Source organism: Xyrauchen texanus, chromosome 42, assembly GCF_025860055.1.
Source record: "Xyrauchen texanus isolate HMW12.3.18 chromosome 42, RBS_HiC_50CHRs, whole genome shotgun sequence".
NCBI lineage: Eukaryota > Metazoa > Chordata > Actinopteri > Cypriniformes > Catostomidae > Xyrauchen > Xyrauchen texanus.
Window position 1 is genome coordinate 19,711,870 of NC_068317.1, and position 19,746 is coordinate 19,731,615.

The 19,746-nt window shown below is 35.8% G+C and overlaps 1 protein-coding gene across 1 annotated transcript; it reads left to right on the forward strand.

Moving 5' to 3' along the window:
• Positions 1–5,012: 5,012 nt before the first annotated feature.
• LOC127635113 (3-ketoacyl-CoA thiolase B, peroxisomal-like) lies at positions 5,013–9,270 on the forward strand. The gene is made up of 12 exons (XM_052114905.1): positions 5,013–5,295; positions 5,419–5,512; positions 5,638–5,695; positions 5,783–5,862; positions 5,958–6,000; positions 6,132–6,230; positions 6,330–6,410; positions 7,363–7,553; positions 7,682–7,861; positions 8,001–8,056; positions 8,201–8,346; positions 8,500–9,270. Exons 1-12 carry the CDS (start codon positions 5,143–5,145, stop codon positions 8,573–8,575), a joined length of 1,257 nt encoding a protein of 418 aa, XP_051970865.1. The 5' UTR covers positions 5,013–5,142; the 3' UTR covers positions 8,576–9,270.
• Positions 9,271–19,746: the final 10,476 nt, after the last annotated feature.

Sequence of the window (19,746 nt, forward strand, 5' to 3'; positions counted from 1 at the left end):
CAAAAGGTAACACTTTAGAAAACTGTATCTTACTTATGCATAACTAATAAGGAATTACTGCAGAACTAATAAGTAATTCTTCATTAACACTTAAGTCAGTACTATTAACTACTAAGGAAGATGTGTTAACTAATCAGTATGTAATAGCATTTTATAGTTGTGTTAAGTAACAATTAGCTAATCAATAACTATTGAATTCAGTCATGCCTCCTGATTAACTACTTTTAATTATCTACTAATTCAGCATCAGGAGAAATAACTATTGAGTAACTGCTAATGAACAGTCGATTAATTACAATACTGTTCCAGGTTGTAAGTAATTCCCTCATAATTATGTGGTCATTCTTTATTAATTACTCAGGGGTTCCCTGTATGTTCCCTTCCCCTCAGTCATTGCCTTACATACAGGAATAATTTACCCAAATGCAATGTGATATGTGCTGAGAAAAACAAGAGACACACACACTATACTGTATATAAATCATAAACCTACCTGAGGTAAGTTGGCTAGTCACTTATAGTGGGGATGGGGTTCCATTCCGTTGTTGATTTCTGGTTACAGACCACACTCACAAAGCAATTGACCATACAGGCCAAAACTATGAAATTCACTGTAATGACTCATTTTGGGAGTGTAGTAATTCCACGAAATGCATATTGCATTTCCATAGTAATAATAACATTAGAAGTAAGGAAGAAGAAATGGCCACAACCTGAATATTGTTATGGCTAATTGTAATGATATTAATTGTAATTAATCGACTGTTCATTAGTAGTTACTCAATAGTTATTTCTCCTGAAGCTGAATTAGTAAAAGTAGTTCATCAGGAGGCATGACTGAATTCAATAGTTATTGATTAGCTAATTGTTACTTAACACAACTATAAAATGCTATTACATACTGATTAGTTAACACATCTTCCTTAGTAGTTAATAGTAGTGACTTAAGTGTTAATGAAGAATTACTTATTAGTTCTGCAGTAATTCCTTATTAGTTATGCATTAAGTAAGATACAGTATTCTAAAGTGTTACCCAACAAAAAACAAGAGTCTTATGTGGAATATTTTCCCAAAGTTAATATTTCAACTGGTTGGTGGACTAGAGTTTTTACTGAAGTGCAATTTTGATGTTGGAAAACTACCAATGAAACTGTCAAACTTTCAGACGGGTGCTTTTTATGTGGACCCTAACCTACAAACAGGGTTGTGGAGTAACGAAATACATGTAACGGGATTACGTATTTAAAATATAAGTAACTATTCCACTACAGTTACAATTTAAATCATTGGTAGTTAGAATACAGTTACATTCGAAAAGTATTTTGATTACTGAAGAGATTACTTTGCATTGTCATTTGTTTCATTTAATATTTAGTCCTTTCAGCAGGAAAACATTTATACATATAAATGATGTGATTCAAAATGCATTTGAACAGCGGTGAAACACTTTCTTATGATGTTACATTCATACGAGCAGACAGAGAAGTTCGTTTGAAGTAAGTCTAGAGCAGAAGAAATAGAAATAGACCTTGTGTAAATTGTCAGCTTTACGCTAGTTAAAATGCCATTTTACATGCACATGTTACCAGCACGATCATATTTTTTTTATCCAAAAAATTCACGTTGGATAATAATTTCTTTTTTTTCTAGTAAAACCTTTGAAATTAGGGCAAAAATCTTATTCTTGATAATACTTTTTGTATTGTTTTCCTGTAAAAATATCTAAAATGCCAATTGGATTGATCTTGTTTTAGAAACAACACTGCATAATATATTTATGTTTTTCAGAGAATGTATTTTTAACATGTGTATTTTGTCTTGCTGTACTGGCAGAGTTTTTATAGTCAAAACAAGTGAAAAAAATCTACCAGTGCTGAAGAAGTAATCCAAAGTATTTAGAATATGTTACTGACTTTGAGTAATCTAACGAAATACGTTACAAATTACTTTTTACAGCATGTATTCTGTAATCTGTAGTGGAATACATTTCAAAATGAACCCTCACAACCCTGCATTCAAAAATAATTTTTTGACCTCACAATTTGGAATAATAGTGATCCAAAACATAATAGAAAAACTATTTTCCTAAAAGATTCGTTTGAAAAATATATAATATGGGTTATACAGTTAATTAAAGAGATTTTTACCGTTTTGGTAATTACATCAGTCACAAAGTGTTTGAAAAATGATTGCAATCCATCCCTGGAGGAGTAAGATTACTGTTCAGGAATTTATCAGATTTTCAAATCTGTAAAAAAATAAGATTTTATAGCTTTTATTCCTCTAGAAGGAATAAAAGGTATTACAAAATGTAATAATAGCAGTATCAGATCTATGGGCAGAAGGAATAAAACTCCCCCTAGTGTCATATATTGGAATATTAATTTGGAATATATACATTGGAAAAAATACATGCAATCAATGTAATAAATCCCTTATAACTAATAATATTAAAGAGGTAACATTTAAAATTATTCATATAATATATCATGTCAAATATTATATTACCAAAAGAATGTGCAATCTGTAAATTTGAAACAGATACATTATCCCACCAATTTTGGAATTGCCATCTTTTGAAGGATTGTCGCTCAATTTATGTGTAGAAAAATAAATTACACTTTTTCCATTAAAGAAACCAATGTTTTACTTTATTTTCATCACAATAACAAAGATGTTAACTTTTCTTTAATTGTAAATGTTATAATAATTTTTTTAAGATTATTTTTACATAAATTGAAATGGTCAGAAAAGAAACCTAATATTAACCTATTTTTGACAGACTTACAAGGATATTACAACATGATTAAACTTTGTAAAAATAGTAAAGCCAAAAGATTTGTAAAGATCTTTCATTTGTATAATTTAACATAATGCTGTTCGTATTGAAATCCCTAACTATTTATATTGACTTTTAATTTTTTTCTTTATTCTTTCTATATTGATATTATACATTGTTTAATTTGCAACTAAAAAATATTTAAAAAAAATAAATAAACTTTAGTTCTGTGTTGATGACACAAGACGCACAGCTTAAGTAAATACTACACGTCGAACTGTCAGACTCAAAATGAATCGAATGAGCCGGTACCACTGACTGTCGAAGTTTGCCGAGGATTACCGAGGAGTTGCAATGCGTTGAGATGTTAATAGTATCCGAATAAAACATTTATAAAACAGATTTATAAAACAGATGTTTTTTTCAGTGTAATTTTTATTCATTTTAAAAAATATTTGCAAATGAAATTCTCGAAAATCAAGTAGGCATTTGTATGATGATGTTAAGGACGATGATGTTACTAACAAAAATGATTAATAGCCTACCATATTAGCTTTATAGTTGTGTTTGTATTTTTTTCTTCATGAATTGTGTAACTAACTGTGATGGAAATTTTAAGAAACTGAATTTTATTAGGCCTATTTAAATGCAGATGACTTGTAGCCTCACCGAGTTCGAAATGAACGAGTTGGAATCATACAAGCAGGCGGTTCTTGCGAATTACTAGACCGGTAATTGAAACAAGAACCCGTTCAAAATGAAGGGATCAACCGTACAGGCTGAATCGAAAGTCAGCTGTTCGATTGTGTCCGACTAAAAAGAAGTCCATGAATTGTCGAAGTTTGCCGAGAATTACCGAGGATCTGACGATTGAGCTGCTGATCCTGAGCATGCGTGTAACGAGGACACGAACGAGCATGGAGCGAACTGTTTCTTTAATGACAACCAAAACGTAGGCCGACTGGAAATATTCTAATGACTAGTTTTATTAAATACAATTTAAGACACGTAGAACATATCCACGTTTATGCACAGTGTCTTTATTGGTGCTTTAGGTTTAAAACTAAACTTATCCAAGACGTAATCAATATCAGCCGTATTCGACATGCAGGATCACAGAATGAAACATTGATAATAAATACTATTATTATTATTATTATTATTATAACTTAAAGGAATAAAATGTAATAATCAGCCATTTGCGTGGTTCACATATGTCTTTATTTATATGTTTGAGCGTGAAAATGTCGCCATGACTAAATTCGCCTCTGCTCATGTTGCTTGGAGATTTTGTCTACTGAAAGTTATTGAAAATACTTTTTTTTCTTCAATGTTTCGTCATTGGAAAGATAAAAAGAGAGCACTTTCAACAACTGTACAACCCATTAAAAAGACTCTCTGTCTCTAACAGCCTCGTTTTAATTCCCATCAAAAAATCAAAGATGGCGCTAGAGTGAAGGTTATAATATGCTCGTTTTTTGTTTTGTTTTGCTAATGCTGCCTTCACTTGCTATCGGAATGATCGTAATTACGAGATGCATATGAATGACCCCTCAAGTCATAATTACGACTGGGAAACTCGGAGATATCGTTTTGATACCCGAGTTTCCAAGATGGGAGTAGTTCTAAACTTTCAACACAATAGTTTCTGTAGTGAATTACAGGTTTTTGTATTTTTTTCTAAATACAGCTAATTGTTAGCGCTTGCCGTTTTGGTCAATATGTATATCAGCAACCATTCTATGCATGTTGCACATTTTACACCATGAAAATAGCTTGTGTTTGACCAAAATGCCATTATCGTCAGCAAGCTGAGTGATATGCATTATTGTGCCAAAATAAAAGTTCACCAAGAAATATGTATGAATGAACCTGACGTCGACCATGTTTGCTGTTCTTTCTGACAACAAAGCACTTGAACAGGACATACTCATAATTACTACTGCAGAAGTGGGAAGTAGGATAATTCCGATAGCACATGAAGGCAGCATTAGGCCTACAAACCGAGTAAAAACGTTTTTATAGTACTTTTATAGTAATAATAATAATAATAATAATAATAAAAAAAAAAAAAAAAAACATTTTTGGGGCATCACAGAAATTGCAATTTGTCTCTATATTTATTATTTTAAACCTTTTGCTGTGTAAATCCTTACCTGTACTCCATTTCCCACAATTCCTTGTTATGACGTCAGAACGCCTTATCCAATTATATCCAATATGGTCACAGAAGCAAGGTTCACCAGGAAACATCATCAGTAATGTGGACCATAGTTCACAATTCTGTACCTGTTATCCGTCTATGTATATATCATTAACCATTTTTTCTTTTAATCTTCCGTGCTCACATTTTGACATTAACGATGCACAGAGTGCAAGCGTTGTCTGGACATCTGTCTTCACATAGACATTTTGGAATGAAGCAGTGCAGTGCGTCCGTTGCAGATCCGAATGATATCGTTGTGGTTCATGGGTTACGCACAGCAATCGGCCGGGCAAAAAGAGGGTCTTTTAAGGTGGGATATCGTACAGTATGATTGCTTGTGTCTTTATCGGTTTCTTGTAGGAAATCACAGCCTTAAAACAAGTGGTCTGAGTGTTCTAAATTGCAATGAGACATAACTCTACCCATTATCTAGGACACTACCCCAGATGAGCTGCTCAGTGCTGTGATGAGTGCAGTCCTTAAGGATGTGGGACTGCCACCGGCTTCACTAGGGGATGTGTGTGTTGGTGAGTCACTAAACAGTCTGACAATCAGAACATCAATACTATTGGTATACACTCAAGCACACCTATGTGAATCACAATCACATGAGGAGTGATAATATTCAGAAACTCATACAGCTGTTTTGCAGGTAATGTGCTTCAGCCAGGGGCAGGTGCACTGATGGCTCGAATTGCACATTTTCTTAGGTGAGATAGTTAGATTTCATATAAATCAAGACATTATTAAACACATGCATTGGTTGTAATTTACAAGACATTTCTTTAATTTTATAGTGGCTTTCCTGAGTCTGTACCGGTCTATACAGTGAACAGACAATGTTCCTCTGGACTACAAGCACTTTTTAATGTTGCAGGTACAGTAATATGACCATGTCGCCATTTTTAGCTCCAGCATAAGGGAATTCCAGATTACAAATAGAACAGGTCTCTTTCGTTCTTTTTTCTTAAGGTGGAATCAGAAATGGTTCATATGACATGGGCCTTGCCTGTGGGTTAGTATGGCACTTTTATATTGATCATTTGTTTATTTTAGTCATAGCAAGTAGGCTCCCCTTACGTAGTAAGAGAAACTGTTGTATTTTTCTGAAGCTTGTTTCCTTCTCCTTGCACATCTTTTTGGCAGAGCTGAGAGCATGTCCCTTCGCTCAGTGGGAAACCCAGGGGACATCAGCCCCCGACTGATAGACAATGAGAAGGCCAGAGACTGCATAATTCCTATGGGGTAATGGATAATTAGCTTATTTGATGTCAAACACTGTTAACTTGTGTTATAATATAAAATATACCCTTTTCTCTGTTGTGTATATGTGTTGTACATCAGAATAACCTCGGAGAACGTTGCAGAGAGATTTGGCATCACCAGGGAAAAACAGGACAGCTTTGCTCTCAGTTCCCAACAAAAGTATGCACATTTATGGGTTGTTTATTCTTGCAAGTTCTTAGTAGTTTGTGAAGATGTAATCAAAGCAACTCCATTGCATATCCTTAAAGGAATAGTTCACCCAAAAAATATAATTCCCTCATCATTTACTCATGCCATCCCAGATGTGTATGACTTTCTTTCTTCTGCTGAACAAAAATTAAGTTTTTTAAATGAATATTTCAGCTCTGTAGGTCCTCACAATGTAAGTTAATGGTGACCAGAATTTTGAAGCTCCAAAAAACGCATAAAGACAGCATGAAGGTAATCCATATAACTCCAGTGGTTAAGTCTTCAGAAGTGACACAATAGGTGTGAATGAGAAACAGATCAATATTTAAGTCCTTTTCTTTTTTCAATCCTGGTTCTTACACCCTCTCCCGAAAATACTTAGTCATTTTTTTTCAACAAATACCTGTTTCTGGACCCTCCAGGCTGTATTTGGAGCCGCCTATGCCCACTTTGGCCCACCCTCTCGGCCACAGCCGGTTTGGTGGGGGGCCTGATTCTTACACCCTCTCCTGAAAATACTTAGTCGATTTTTTCAACAAATACCTGTTTTACTATAAATCTCCACCTTTCACAAGCCCTGACACACAAATAATGTGAATCGCCAAAAACAAAAGAAGAATGTGACTTTGGACATATATTATATATTGATCTCTTTCTCCCCTACAACAATTATGTCACTTATGAAGATATGAAACTGGAGTTGTATGGATCAATTTTATGCTGACTTTATGTGCTTTGTTGAGCTTCAAAGTTCAGGCCATCATTCACTTGCATTTTATGGACCTACAGAGCTGACAGTGTTCAGCAGAAGAAAGCCATACCCATCTGGGATGGAGGAGTAAATTATGAGAGAATTTTAAAATTTTTGGTGAACTATCCCTTTAACCAAATACTAATGTAATACTGTTTTTTACATCATTAGGGCAGCCATGGCCCAGACACAGGGCTTATTTGATCAAGAGATAACACCAGTCACAACAAAATTTTTGGATGAAAATGGCACTGAGCGCACTATTACTGTCACCAAGGATGATGGGATCCGTCCTGGTACTACACTAGAGGGCCTTGCCAAACTTCGTCCTGCATTCAAGGAAAACGGCAGCACAACTGCCGGTGTGCACTTAGTTAATTAGATTAGAAACAAAACTCTGAAAAATACTTTTGATCCTCATTTGACCATCACTTATTGAGTGTTCTTGAAATGTTTTTGTATAACTCAGTTCTTTTTTTTCCCTCTGTAGGTAATGCCAGTCAGGTAAGTGATGGAGCTGCAGCAGTGCTTATAGGGCGGAGATCTACGGTGGAGAAACTGAGACTGCCTGTCTTTGGGGTGCTGAGGGCAAGCGCAGTGGTGGGCGTGCCACCAGACCTAATGGGCATTGGACCAGCCTATGCCATCCCAGAAGCTCTTAACCAGGCAGGTAAGTACAGTAGGCAGTTGCTCTTTCCTTTACTTTCATATCAACTATTTTATAATCAAATTATAATGATACATCAAAATAGCTTTTTCACTTAAATAGTGGTTGTATATGAACTGTGTTATTGTATTTGCATTTACAGGGCTGACCATTGATGATATTGATGTGTTTGAGATCAACGAAGCATTTGCCAGTCAGGTGAGTGATTCATTTCTCTTGGGTTACCTGCAGGTTCTTCACTATAGAAAGCTTTAGGCTGTTTGTCTGTTACTCATAACATTACACACCTCTTAGTAGTGTTTACACTGCCTGAAATAGACACATTGTCTTTTTTTGTCCTAGGCTGTGTATTGTGTGGAAAAGCTGGGCATTCCCATGGAGAAAGTAAATCCTAACGGAGGAGCAATAGCTTTTGGTCATCCACTGGGCTGCACTGGGGCTCGACAGGTCGTAACCCTGCTCAATGAGCTAAAACGCAGACGCAAAAGGTGAGCACTCTTCTCTCCCAAGGGTTAATCTAATACTGGGGTGCACTCATGCAGCTATACAATACATTTTATAGTTATAGAAACTTTTTTTTTTATAGCAATCAAAAAATGATGATCCCATTACAAATGTATTTATTTTCTTTTCTCTTGCAGAGGATATGGTGTGGTGTCCATGTGCATTGGGACTGGAATGGGAGCGGCGGCAGTTTTTGAGTACCCTGGACAGTGATGAAAGCCCTTAATTAAATCCCAAAATGCAAATCTCCTGATGAGACGCAGAAAGTATTATTTTTTTAATCAGGCTGCTACAACACTAACTGTAGAATACATGCAGGAAAACTGAATTCTTAATTGGTTTTAATGCTGGGTGTTTGTCTTACTTTTGAGGATGTTTATGATAACATTTCAGATCTCTTTTGAAAGTGCCTTGTATTTCAACTGATGACAGATCATGAAATAAGATATTCCTGTATCTGTGTGATCAATCATACCGGAGACATTCTATTATGACACATTAATCTGATGGTCTTTCCATATAGATACTAACAGAAGAATTCCTAAATATTCAGAATTATAAAAACAATGGTGGTTGTTTTTTAGCCCTCTGTTATTTACAAAGTGCTAAAGACTTGTGTAATTCACTGTATTTCAGGAAACTAGTCATTTCTATTAAATAATTTGTTATAAATAAAAATGTTTGTTTCAGAGGCTATGTATGAATATGTGCAATCACTGTTTAACTACAACTTGAACTTTGATCTCTTGTTTCGGAAAACTCTGTGAGTACTGGGTAATCTGAAATCCTTTGGTCTGTTTATCTTGAGATTCTTTAATATTCTTTACAATTAAAAACAGAAAACTGTTTCACCAAGTGAACATTTTTAAGAACAGTGTCATCAAATAAAGAATAATGATGTTTATACATGTTGCAAGTGTCTAGTATTGTCTGTGATAATACTAGACACTCACAAGTGAGTATTTTTTCAAGTGTCAGATATCAGAGATACAAAACTCATCAAGTGTTCCCCTTCCATAAACCTTAAGTAGTGAGGTCTCTCCAATAATCCCATGCACTGTTATAGTTGTCTGAAACTCTTTCTTATCACTATGGGTAAAATACCGTTAGTCATTTGTCTATTTATGTGAGAGCAATGGCTCTGACTTATTGGATTGTGGCAAGACAGACTTTAAATAAGCACTGATTCTTGAGATAAGGAACTTAAATGTCCTACATAAAAAAAAAAAAGTTATCTTTATGTTAAAAATAAATACATTCATAATAATAAAAATACTCATGAAGCTATACTTACAAAAAAATTAATAAATGTGAATGTTTTAAAAAATGTATGCTCTCTACTTGGAAGCATATGTAACTTAAAGGGATAGTTTACCCAAAAAGGAAAATTCTTTCATCGTTTACTCACCCTCATGCCTGCCAAAATGTGTATGACTTTCTTTTATCTGCTGAACACAAATTAAGATTTTTAGAAGAATTTCTCAGTTATGTAGGTTCATAAGTGAATGGGTGGCAAAATATTAACACTACAAAATCCACATAAGGGCAACATACAAGTATTCCAGACAGCTCTGGTGGTTAAATCCATATCTTCTGAAGCGATATGATAGGTGTGGGTTTTATTACTTCACCATTATGGATTTATGTGTTAGCCTTGGATAGGCAGTTTTTAAACTGAGGACATATACACCTGCACACTGTTATTGCTGTATTGACAGTGAAGAATTGTAGTACCTCCACATGCTCTTCCATTTGCACTGACAAACTACACACACACATACACTCACCTAAAGGATTATTAGGAACACCTGTTCAATTTCTCATTAATGCAATTATCTAATCAACCAATCACATGGCAGTTGCTTCAATGCATTTAGGGGTGTGTTCCTGGTCAAGACAATCTCCTGAACTCCAATCTGAATGTCAGAATGGGAAAGAAAGGTGATTTAAGCAATTTTGAGCGTGGCATGGTTGTTGGTGCCAGACGGGCCGGTCTGAGTATTTCACAATCTGCTCAGTTACTGGGATTTTCACGCACAACCATTTCTAGGGTTTACAAAGAATGGTGTGAAAAGGAAAAGCATCCAGTATGCGGCAGTCCTGTGGGCTGAAAATGCCTTGTTGATGCTAGAGGTCAGAGGAGAATGGGCCGACTGATTCAAGCTGATAGAAGAGCAACTTTACCTGAAATAACCACTCGTTACAACCGAGGTATGCAGCAAAGCATTTATGAAGCCACAACACGCACAACCTTGAGGCGGATGGGCTACAACAGCAGAAGACCCCACCGGGTACCACTCATCTCCACTACAAATAGGAAAAAGAGGCTACAATTTGCAAGAGCTCACCAAAATTGGACAGTTGAAGACTGGAAAAATGTTGCCTGGTCTGATGAGTCTCGATTTCTGTTGAGACATTCAGATGGTAGAGTCAGAATTTGGCGTAAACAGAATGAGAACATGGATCCATCCTCTGATGGCTACTTCCAGCAGGATAATGCACCATGTCATAAAGCTCGAATCATTTCAAATTGGTTTCTTGAACATGACAATGAGTTCACTGTACTAAAATGGCCCCCACAGTCACCAGATCTCAACCCAATAGAGCATCTTTGGGATGTGGTGGAACGGGAGCTTCGTGCCCTGGATGTGCATCCCACAAATCTCCATCAACTGCAAGATGCTATCCTATCAATATGGGCCAACATTTCTAAAGAATGCTTTCAGCACCTTGTTGAATCAATGCCACGTAGAATTAAGGCAGTTCTGAAGGCGAAAGGGGGTCAAACACAGTATTAGTATTGTGTTCCTAATAATCCTTTAGGTGAGTGTATTTACAATTATTACACAGTAAGTAAAAAGTAATGGTAGTTTACATATACTGTATGTATTTTTACATTGAGCTGCATATAATGTTTTCATAATGCTGATATATTAAAGGCATCTGTAATTCAAATGGCAGGTTTAACAAAAGCCTGCATGTCTAGTCTCAAAGGCTCTAGATTATAATCCTGGACTCTCTCCACTTTCCTGGGAGTCAATGACGCCACCTATGCAAGGTACATTTATACAAAAGTACTCAAGCAGTGTGATTAGTTATCAACAGCTTCACTGATTTGTCGCTGAGAACTGACTCATGCTTACTAAAGTGCAGTTTGATTGGCCAATGATCAGTATTGCTTGAATTAACACTGAATACACACTGTAAAAAATGCCTAATTTTAACAGTAAAAGACTGTACAAATGCTACAGAAATAAAATGTTAATTGATTAACAAATATTAACTGTAAAATATACAGTAAATTTTTTTATATATATATTTTAAGACATGCCAGTCTATTGTAGACTGTAGCAGCTCAAAAACAAACACAAAGACAATGTTAAGCTTCATTTAACGAACCAAATAGCTTACAACTGTGTTTGATATAATGGCAAGTGATTTTCTAGTACCAAATTAATATTTTTAGCATGATTACTCAATGATAAGGTGTCCAGATTTGATAAAAATTACTTTTTTCAAATTGTGATGGTGCTGGTTTTTTTTACATCAGTAATGTCCTGACTATACTTTGTGATCTGTTGAATGCCACTTTGGCGAATTGAAGTACCAGTTTAATTCCAAAACAGCAAAATCTGTACATTATTCTAAACCTTTGGCCACCAGTGGATGGAAATGTAATTTTGGATTTCAATAATAATTTCTGTTCTACATTGTGTTACTGTATGTTGAAATGTGTTTGTTTATTTATTTGTTTGTTTGTTTATTGATTAATTAGCTTTTTTGTTCATTGATGGGTACACTCCAATGCTCTTACCTATTGCTCCTGTAGATGGCTCCACTTTAATTATGTGACTGTCAACAATATGCTCCCATTCAAAGTGAACGACTGACTTGATGTGATTCCACATCTAAAAACACACGCAAACAGTTCCAGTTCCAGAATTTTTTTTTTACCTCTGTACTAAGCACTACCTTGAAGCTCTTGTGGATTGTGGTATTAAAACACCATGGCTTATGAGATCCATCTCAACCTTTAAAACTGTCACATAATTTACATGGAGCTCTCTGTCCAGACTCTGACACATCCTGCAAATAAATACTTCTGCCAGTTTAATTTATTCAAGGTTGTCTATGCTATTTTGAGTTTACTGGCTACAACATTAAACGCTGCCATCTTAAAATTTCACTCAAATGAATCTTTCATTTTACTCATCTTCAGTGACTCTGGAACATCCATGATTACCAAGTGGCAGACACTTTGCTACTCTTTCAGAAGCTGAAGAAAAATAAATTATAAAAGAAGAACTACGTGTGAGCAGCCTTCACACTTTTAAACAAAACAAAACAATTATATGTAAGTAATTATTGAAATGCTAGTTTTATATGTTAGGATGTGAAAAAATATTGTACACCATTGTAGATACTTGTAGCTGCCATTCCAGTGGCAGATCATGAGACCCAACCTTCAATCTCTGTTTCTTGGAGAGACTCCAGACCCCTCCGGCATTCAGCATTATGTTGATACCAACAGTGTTTTTAACATCAGCCCTGCCATGGGTATCCTGGCCCCTGCAGTGGAACATGAGTTCCTGTTCACATACTGTCCCCAGGAGGTATGTGCATGTGCACACATGAACAGATTCAGGAAGAAAGTAGAAATACAGTTTTTAATGACCATGGTCTTCTGGGTGGAGTGTGGATTGGTTGAGTCGAATCATACAAAACTGTCAGCCGTGAGATCAGACTAAATTACATTTCAGATGAATTACTTAGTTTATTAGGTACTTAAGCTCAGCTGAATTTATTTGAATGGTGATGTTTTTCACTTGGCAGTTGTCACAGAAGATGGTAAAGTCCTGAGCACAACTCTCAGCCGTAGTGGGGGAAAAGATAACCTAAATAGTGAGACATATCCAAAACTTCTCAGTCACAGACTGACAGATCTTAGATCTCACATAATAGTTAAAGGGATAGTTCACCCAAAAATTACAATTCTCTCATCTCATTTACTCACCCTCATGCCATCCCAGATGTGTATGGCTTTCTTTTTTCTGCAGAACACAAAAATGATTTTTAGAAGAATATCTCAGTTCAGTTGGTCCTCACAATTTGAAAAATTGAGAGAATGGTGTCCAGAACTTTGAAGGTCCAAAAAGCACATAAAGGCAGCATAAAGGTATCGATACTTTCCCAGTGTTTAAATCCATGTCTTCTGGAGTACTATAATAGGTGTGGTTGCGAAACAGGGCCCATATTCACATAAAAAATTAAGGCTAAAAGTAGCATCTAAAATGGAAATTTAGGACCAACTCTTAAAAATGAGGGGCGTGTCACTTTTAATTTTAAGCTTCGTAAAATTATCATCATCATGAAGCATTTTAATGCTAAAAGTAGCTCCTAAACCCACGACAGTTTAGAAGTCCCCCTGAGGACTTCTAAATACCTAAGAGTGACTCACAAATGATCCAAAGCATGTCTACTGCCATCAATCCACACTAAAAACAATATTATTATGACATAAACCTTTTAAAAAGGTATGGCCTGAATTGTAATTGAGTCAGCGTCAGTGGCGTAGCAAAGGGTGGACTTGGGTGGTCCTGGGCCCACCAAATTAGACCCAGGCCCAAAAAGAATTTTAAGAGATTATTCTTTGAATTCAAATATATATATTAATAAAATAGCTAAAAAAAAATGCATACATTTTGATTTCTGAAAGTGTTAAATAACTTTTTGTATGCGCTGCTTTTCTGTTGTTAATGAAAAGTTGGTTGGAGTATTTTAATAATATAACATTATAATATTTACATTGACCATTAAAAAAGGTGTCGTCTGAATCTTGAAGGTTTTTAATAATTGCCTAGTTAGTTAGAGACAGGCTACCTCTCTATCAGTCTGTCTGTCTGTCTGTCTATCTATCAGTCTGTCTGTCTGTCTGTCTATCTATCTATCCAACAGGCACCGAAAACCCAGATAGAGAGGAGATAATAATAAAAGCCATTTAGGTTGTGTATGAATATTTTCTCTGAACAATATCCAAATGAGCCATGCTTGTCAAATGTTTTAAGGCAATCATATTAGGAAACCTTTTTGGAATTATGCAACAGTTTGAGAGTCAAGGAAATCCATTTTGGAAATATCAAGTCTGTTAATATGTAAAGATCTAGATGCTGGAAAACTGATATATTTATGTTGACTCACAAGTCAGTATTGGAGGTGTCCTGTGAGCCTCCACTGGTATAATCAGAGGATATGGCGATTGTGTCCATGACAAGGACATCCTCATTATCAGCCAGAGAGTTTGGAGCAAACCCACCATATACTGGCAGCTCATACCAGGTGCTACAATTCCTCCTCACCAGGGAACCTGCCTATGGAAAATATACCTCTGTTACACTGTGTTATATATTCATAAAGACTTATGCCTACAACACATACAAAATGCTAATTCAAATTTCATCAGGTATGGGCCTTGCTAAGCAGATGTATTTGCACTTTTAGCAGCAGATGTCGCTGTTTCCCTATTCTACCACACACAGCTGCGGGTTAAAATTAAGGTGTGTCATTTTTTTTTCTATGTTCAAATATTTTCTCCTATTCCAGCTTAAAAGATGTAAACATTGCGCTATTGTAGCGCAACCATTCAAACGTCAAGACATTGCAATATCTATGTATCCTGACCAGCCTGATATAGGAACATTGGCTCAAATGATGGCATTAGTTTGAGGAGGGTGTATGTGTTTATTTGACCAATGTAAGACGGGGAGTGTTCAGGAAACCTGTTTAAAAAAAAGTAATTATTTGGGCAATTCCTTAAATTCACAGAAATCACACACTTTACCTTTATGCCTTTTTACTTTATACAGAATCCAGAGACATTCAAATTGAAGGCAGACATTCTGCCAAAAGTAATAGGCTTTTATTAGGTCAGCAATTATTGTTTTTTGTTGTTGTTGTGGAAACTGACCCAAATCAACAGATAAGTGTGGCGAGGTTGGAGGAATTAGTCAAACGTGACGACTGGTTGCAGTCATGTTTTTTTGCTCCACCGCAGTTTACAGGAAACAGGAGGCACCATTCAGATCTGAAAACACAGAACTGGAAAGACACTAGTCAGAGGAGGGAAGGATCTGGCCACGTAAGACAAATCTAATTCAATTTGACACCAATACTTATGTAGTTTAAAACACCTAATCATTGACTCAGTCACCAAAAGCATTCAGTATAAAGTGTAAACATAAGAAGTCAAATCCATGGAATTAAGCATGGAATTATTGAAATGCTAGTTTTATATGTTAGGATGTGAAAAAATATTGTACACCATTGTAGATACTTGTAGCTGCCATTCCAGTGGCAGATCATGAGACCCAACCTTCAATCTCTGTTTCTTGGAGAGACTCCAGACCCCTCCGGCATTCAGCATTCAGCAGACTAAAAGGAATTAGCAATCAGTAATTCCATACCTCATAGACACATCCCACACTGTAGTCCGTGAAGAGGATCACAGGTGGACTCAATACTGTTGTTAAAGGACACTAAATAAATCTTTGTTACCACAATGCCTCAGTGATTTATCATCCAAGTGTATGGATGATGAGGATCACTTATACCCTTTTAAATAAAGTGAATGCATATTCTATCCAAGCATGCTGTTGCCTCAAAAACTGAAATCTGCCTTGATTATTAAATCTATACTGGATGTCCATCTATTGAGGATCTGTAAGTAATAATTAGTCCCTTTGTTAACTGTTATAACAGAACATTCTTATTCTGTTGTTTACTTCTCTAAACAGAAAACAAGAACTGCACAGATTTCATGTATTCCCAAAATGCGAAAAGAGTCAGCCGATACATATTGATAGTCTTATGACTCTTTTGGCCTCTGTGAGTGGAAACAACTCGCTTAAAATCTAGTTGGCAAGAAAGTGAAACATGGGATGAATGATTCAAATTATTCAATAATGTAGTCCAATTCTCAGTGTTTTTCCTCATTACTAGAACCTGGCATGCTGTCATGTTCTTGAATGCAATAAGACAATAAATTATACAGACAGCATGGCTGGTAACATGCATTGTATAACCCATTCGACTGGTTTGCAATGCCATGACAACAATGTTGTGCTTATCGGGGGGGGGGGTACTATCTTGAGTGTGCATGTGTATCATATTTCCCCTACCCAAGCTGCACAAATATTGTGGAACTAATGGCTGCATACAGCTGTCAAAAATGTAAACAACAAAATAACAAAGGAAGGTTTTTAGGGATTAAAAGTGAAGCCTTCAGATGACATGAAATACAAACTATTTATTACGAGTTTAATGAAGAAACTGGCTTTTCATCTGCGGTGATTGGTGTCAGTAATGGTTCAGTGCACCAGATATTTCAAATAAAATTAATTAGGATACACTGAATCAATTAATTTGTGGTTGCTTCTTCATTAGTCTTGTTGTTGGCTAAATTAGTGTTAAAAAATAAATAAATAAAAAAAAACAAATTACAAGTAATCTATCTGCATCAAGTGTCTTCCCAAAACAAACACTAATTAAAGGGACAATTTACCCAAAAAGGACAGTTCTGTCATCATTTACTTATCCTGATGTTGTTCCAAACCCATATGACTTGCTTTCTTCCAATGAACACAAAAAAGTTATTAAGTCTCAGTCACCACTCACTTTAGTTTTTTTTTTTTTTTTGTTCCATACAAGAAAAGTGAATGGTGACTGTGGCTGTCAATTAGCCCAACATTTATTTTTGTTTAAAACATACAGATTTGGAACAACATGAGACTGAGACAATAATGACACAATGTTCTTTTTTGGTTAACTATCCATTTGGAAAAGAAAAACTGTGGTCCCACCTTTCTCTGCCAGTGTTCTTGCTATTTTCTTCAGTCTCTTCCCTGACATTAAAAGGGACCTTCCCCCATGCTGATTATTTGGGAGCAGGAAGCGAGGGTTGCACAAGATTTGTGTCGATCTTTGTGCTTTTGCAGGGCATAAAGTCATCCAACTCTTTTGCCTGACTCTGAGCACCGGACTCCATTGAAAGCACCTTCTGCACATGATCTAATTTCTTCCATGAAAAATGGGTGGAAAAAAAAAATACAATAATATAAAACACATAGGAAAACTGCCTAAGTCTTAGATCTAAAGTGTTAATTTGAATTAAAACACTGTCAAAGGTATAAATCTTTGATATCTAAGATATAAAGATTATTATAAAACAGTTAATTCTTTGGACATGCATTGGGTGAAGAGTGCTGCTATATGACACCACTTAAGAGTTTCACTGTTTGTATCACTCTGCTCTCTGTATGTCGTGTTTTTAACAGGCTATCTGTCTGTGTTGCTTGGTGACATAGAAATCTTGATGCTTTGGCATCTTTTGGAACTATTTTCATTGGCAGAGAAAAAAAAACAAAATAACTGAATAAACTTTGTCTGAAACATAACGCAATATTATTGAATCTGTGATAACCAACTCGTGCTTGTGTGATATCGCTTAACTTAACTGTGTGAAGTTTTATGAGGAAAATGGAATAATGTATAGGAGCAAACCTCAGTGGAATCACTCTTTATGGACCTGAACTCCTGTGAAGAAGAGTGTCTCCTCTGATTGTTCCATCAGGCTCTGGGCTGTATGTGCTGTATGCATCAGTGTTGTCATTCTGCGGTTCAGTGCAGATGTGCATGATATAGGAGACAGTTGGCAGGTCAAAGCCAGAGGTGATATTGCCTGTTAAGAACAAGAAGATTAAAGGAATAGTTCATCCAAAAAATATATTTCTGTCATTACTCATCCTCATATTGTTCCAAACCCTTTGACTTTCTTTCTTCTGGGGAACATGAACAATGAACAATGAACACTGGGGACATGTTTAGCATCATTTACCTTTTTGTATCATGTTTTTATACTTTAAAAAAGTTTATATTGACTGATATTGTCAGTCCTTTACACTCTAACATAGTGTTCCTTGGAAGAAAGGAAGTCATATGGGATTGGAACAATATTAGGGTGAGTAAAGTATGACAGAACTTAAATTTTTGATTTAATTATCCCTTTAAAATCAAAGTATTATGAAACAATTTAATATGCTTGAGTATTTTTAATTTTGTTGGTCATTAGTACTTTCTGGGCTTTTATAACAGTGGCTTTTGCTCTGTTGTGTAGTCCAGGGGGCAGATCAAGATGTTACTTTTGAGGAGCTTTCTGTCCACACACCACTTGAAGACCATAGTTGCATGGATAAAAAAAGGATTACTCTTTTTCCTGGGTTTTCACTCACCATCCATTATTCTTAGCATAAGTAATGACTACTTGTAACATCTTAAGCAAACAAAGCATAGGTATTAAATGGGCGGTCTCACTAAACGCCATTCACTTCCATTCAAACGCATCCGAACATGGGAGACCTGAAACGCAAGCTCATACTAAGAAATTTAGTACAACACTAAAAAAGCTCAAGCGTGAGGACATGTGACCAATAGAAGATCAAAACATCACACATTGACCTCTTGGCTCAATTCAAAGGACATATTTAAAAGCTGTGTATATTTATTGTTGCTGGGAAGTGAGTAGATGGAATATGTTTTATTTTCTTTATTTATTTTTTCTCCCCAATTTGGAATGCCCAATTCCCAATGCCATCTAAGTCCTTGTGGTGGCGTAAGACGAATCTCAGTTGCCTCTACGTCTGAGACCGTCAATCCATGCATCTTATCCGGTGGCTTGTTGAGCGCATTACCAGGGAGTTTCTGTAATTGCTGATCTAATGGGATTTTCACACACAACAGTCTCTAGAATTTACTCCGAATGGTGCCAAAAACAAAAAAAAAAACATTCAGTGAGCGGCAGTTCAGTGGACAGAAATGCCTTGTTGATGAGGGAGGTCAACAGAGAATGGCCAGACTGGTTTGAACTGATAAAGTCTACAGTAACTCATATAATCACTCTGAACAATTGTGGTGAGAAGAATATGCTATTCTGAGATGCAGGTTGGCACTGTTTTGTATGGATGGATGGATGGATCGATACTAAAGTATCGATATTTCTGATACTGATGTGGTATCAAGAAAATCGATCGTCACATAAAAATATTGATTCTGATGTTTATTTTTAACAAGTGATCTTTATTTAGAATACGTGGATATTAATGCATCTCATAAGCTTCGAAGTGGAAAAAATTATTATATGACCAAATTGTTGCATGGCACCGGAACAATTTTTTCTATAACTATCTTGACGCGCAGAAATACTAAAATACACTAGCAGACAGACAGCGCACACCCTTTCAGTCATAGCGCTCGTTTAAATAGGGAGCAGTGCTCATGAGATAATGACAGAAAAACAGCATCTGGAGTTATTCACACTAAGTAATGACAAACCT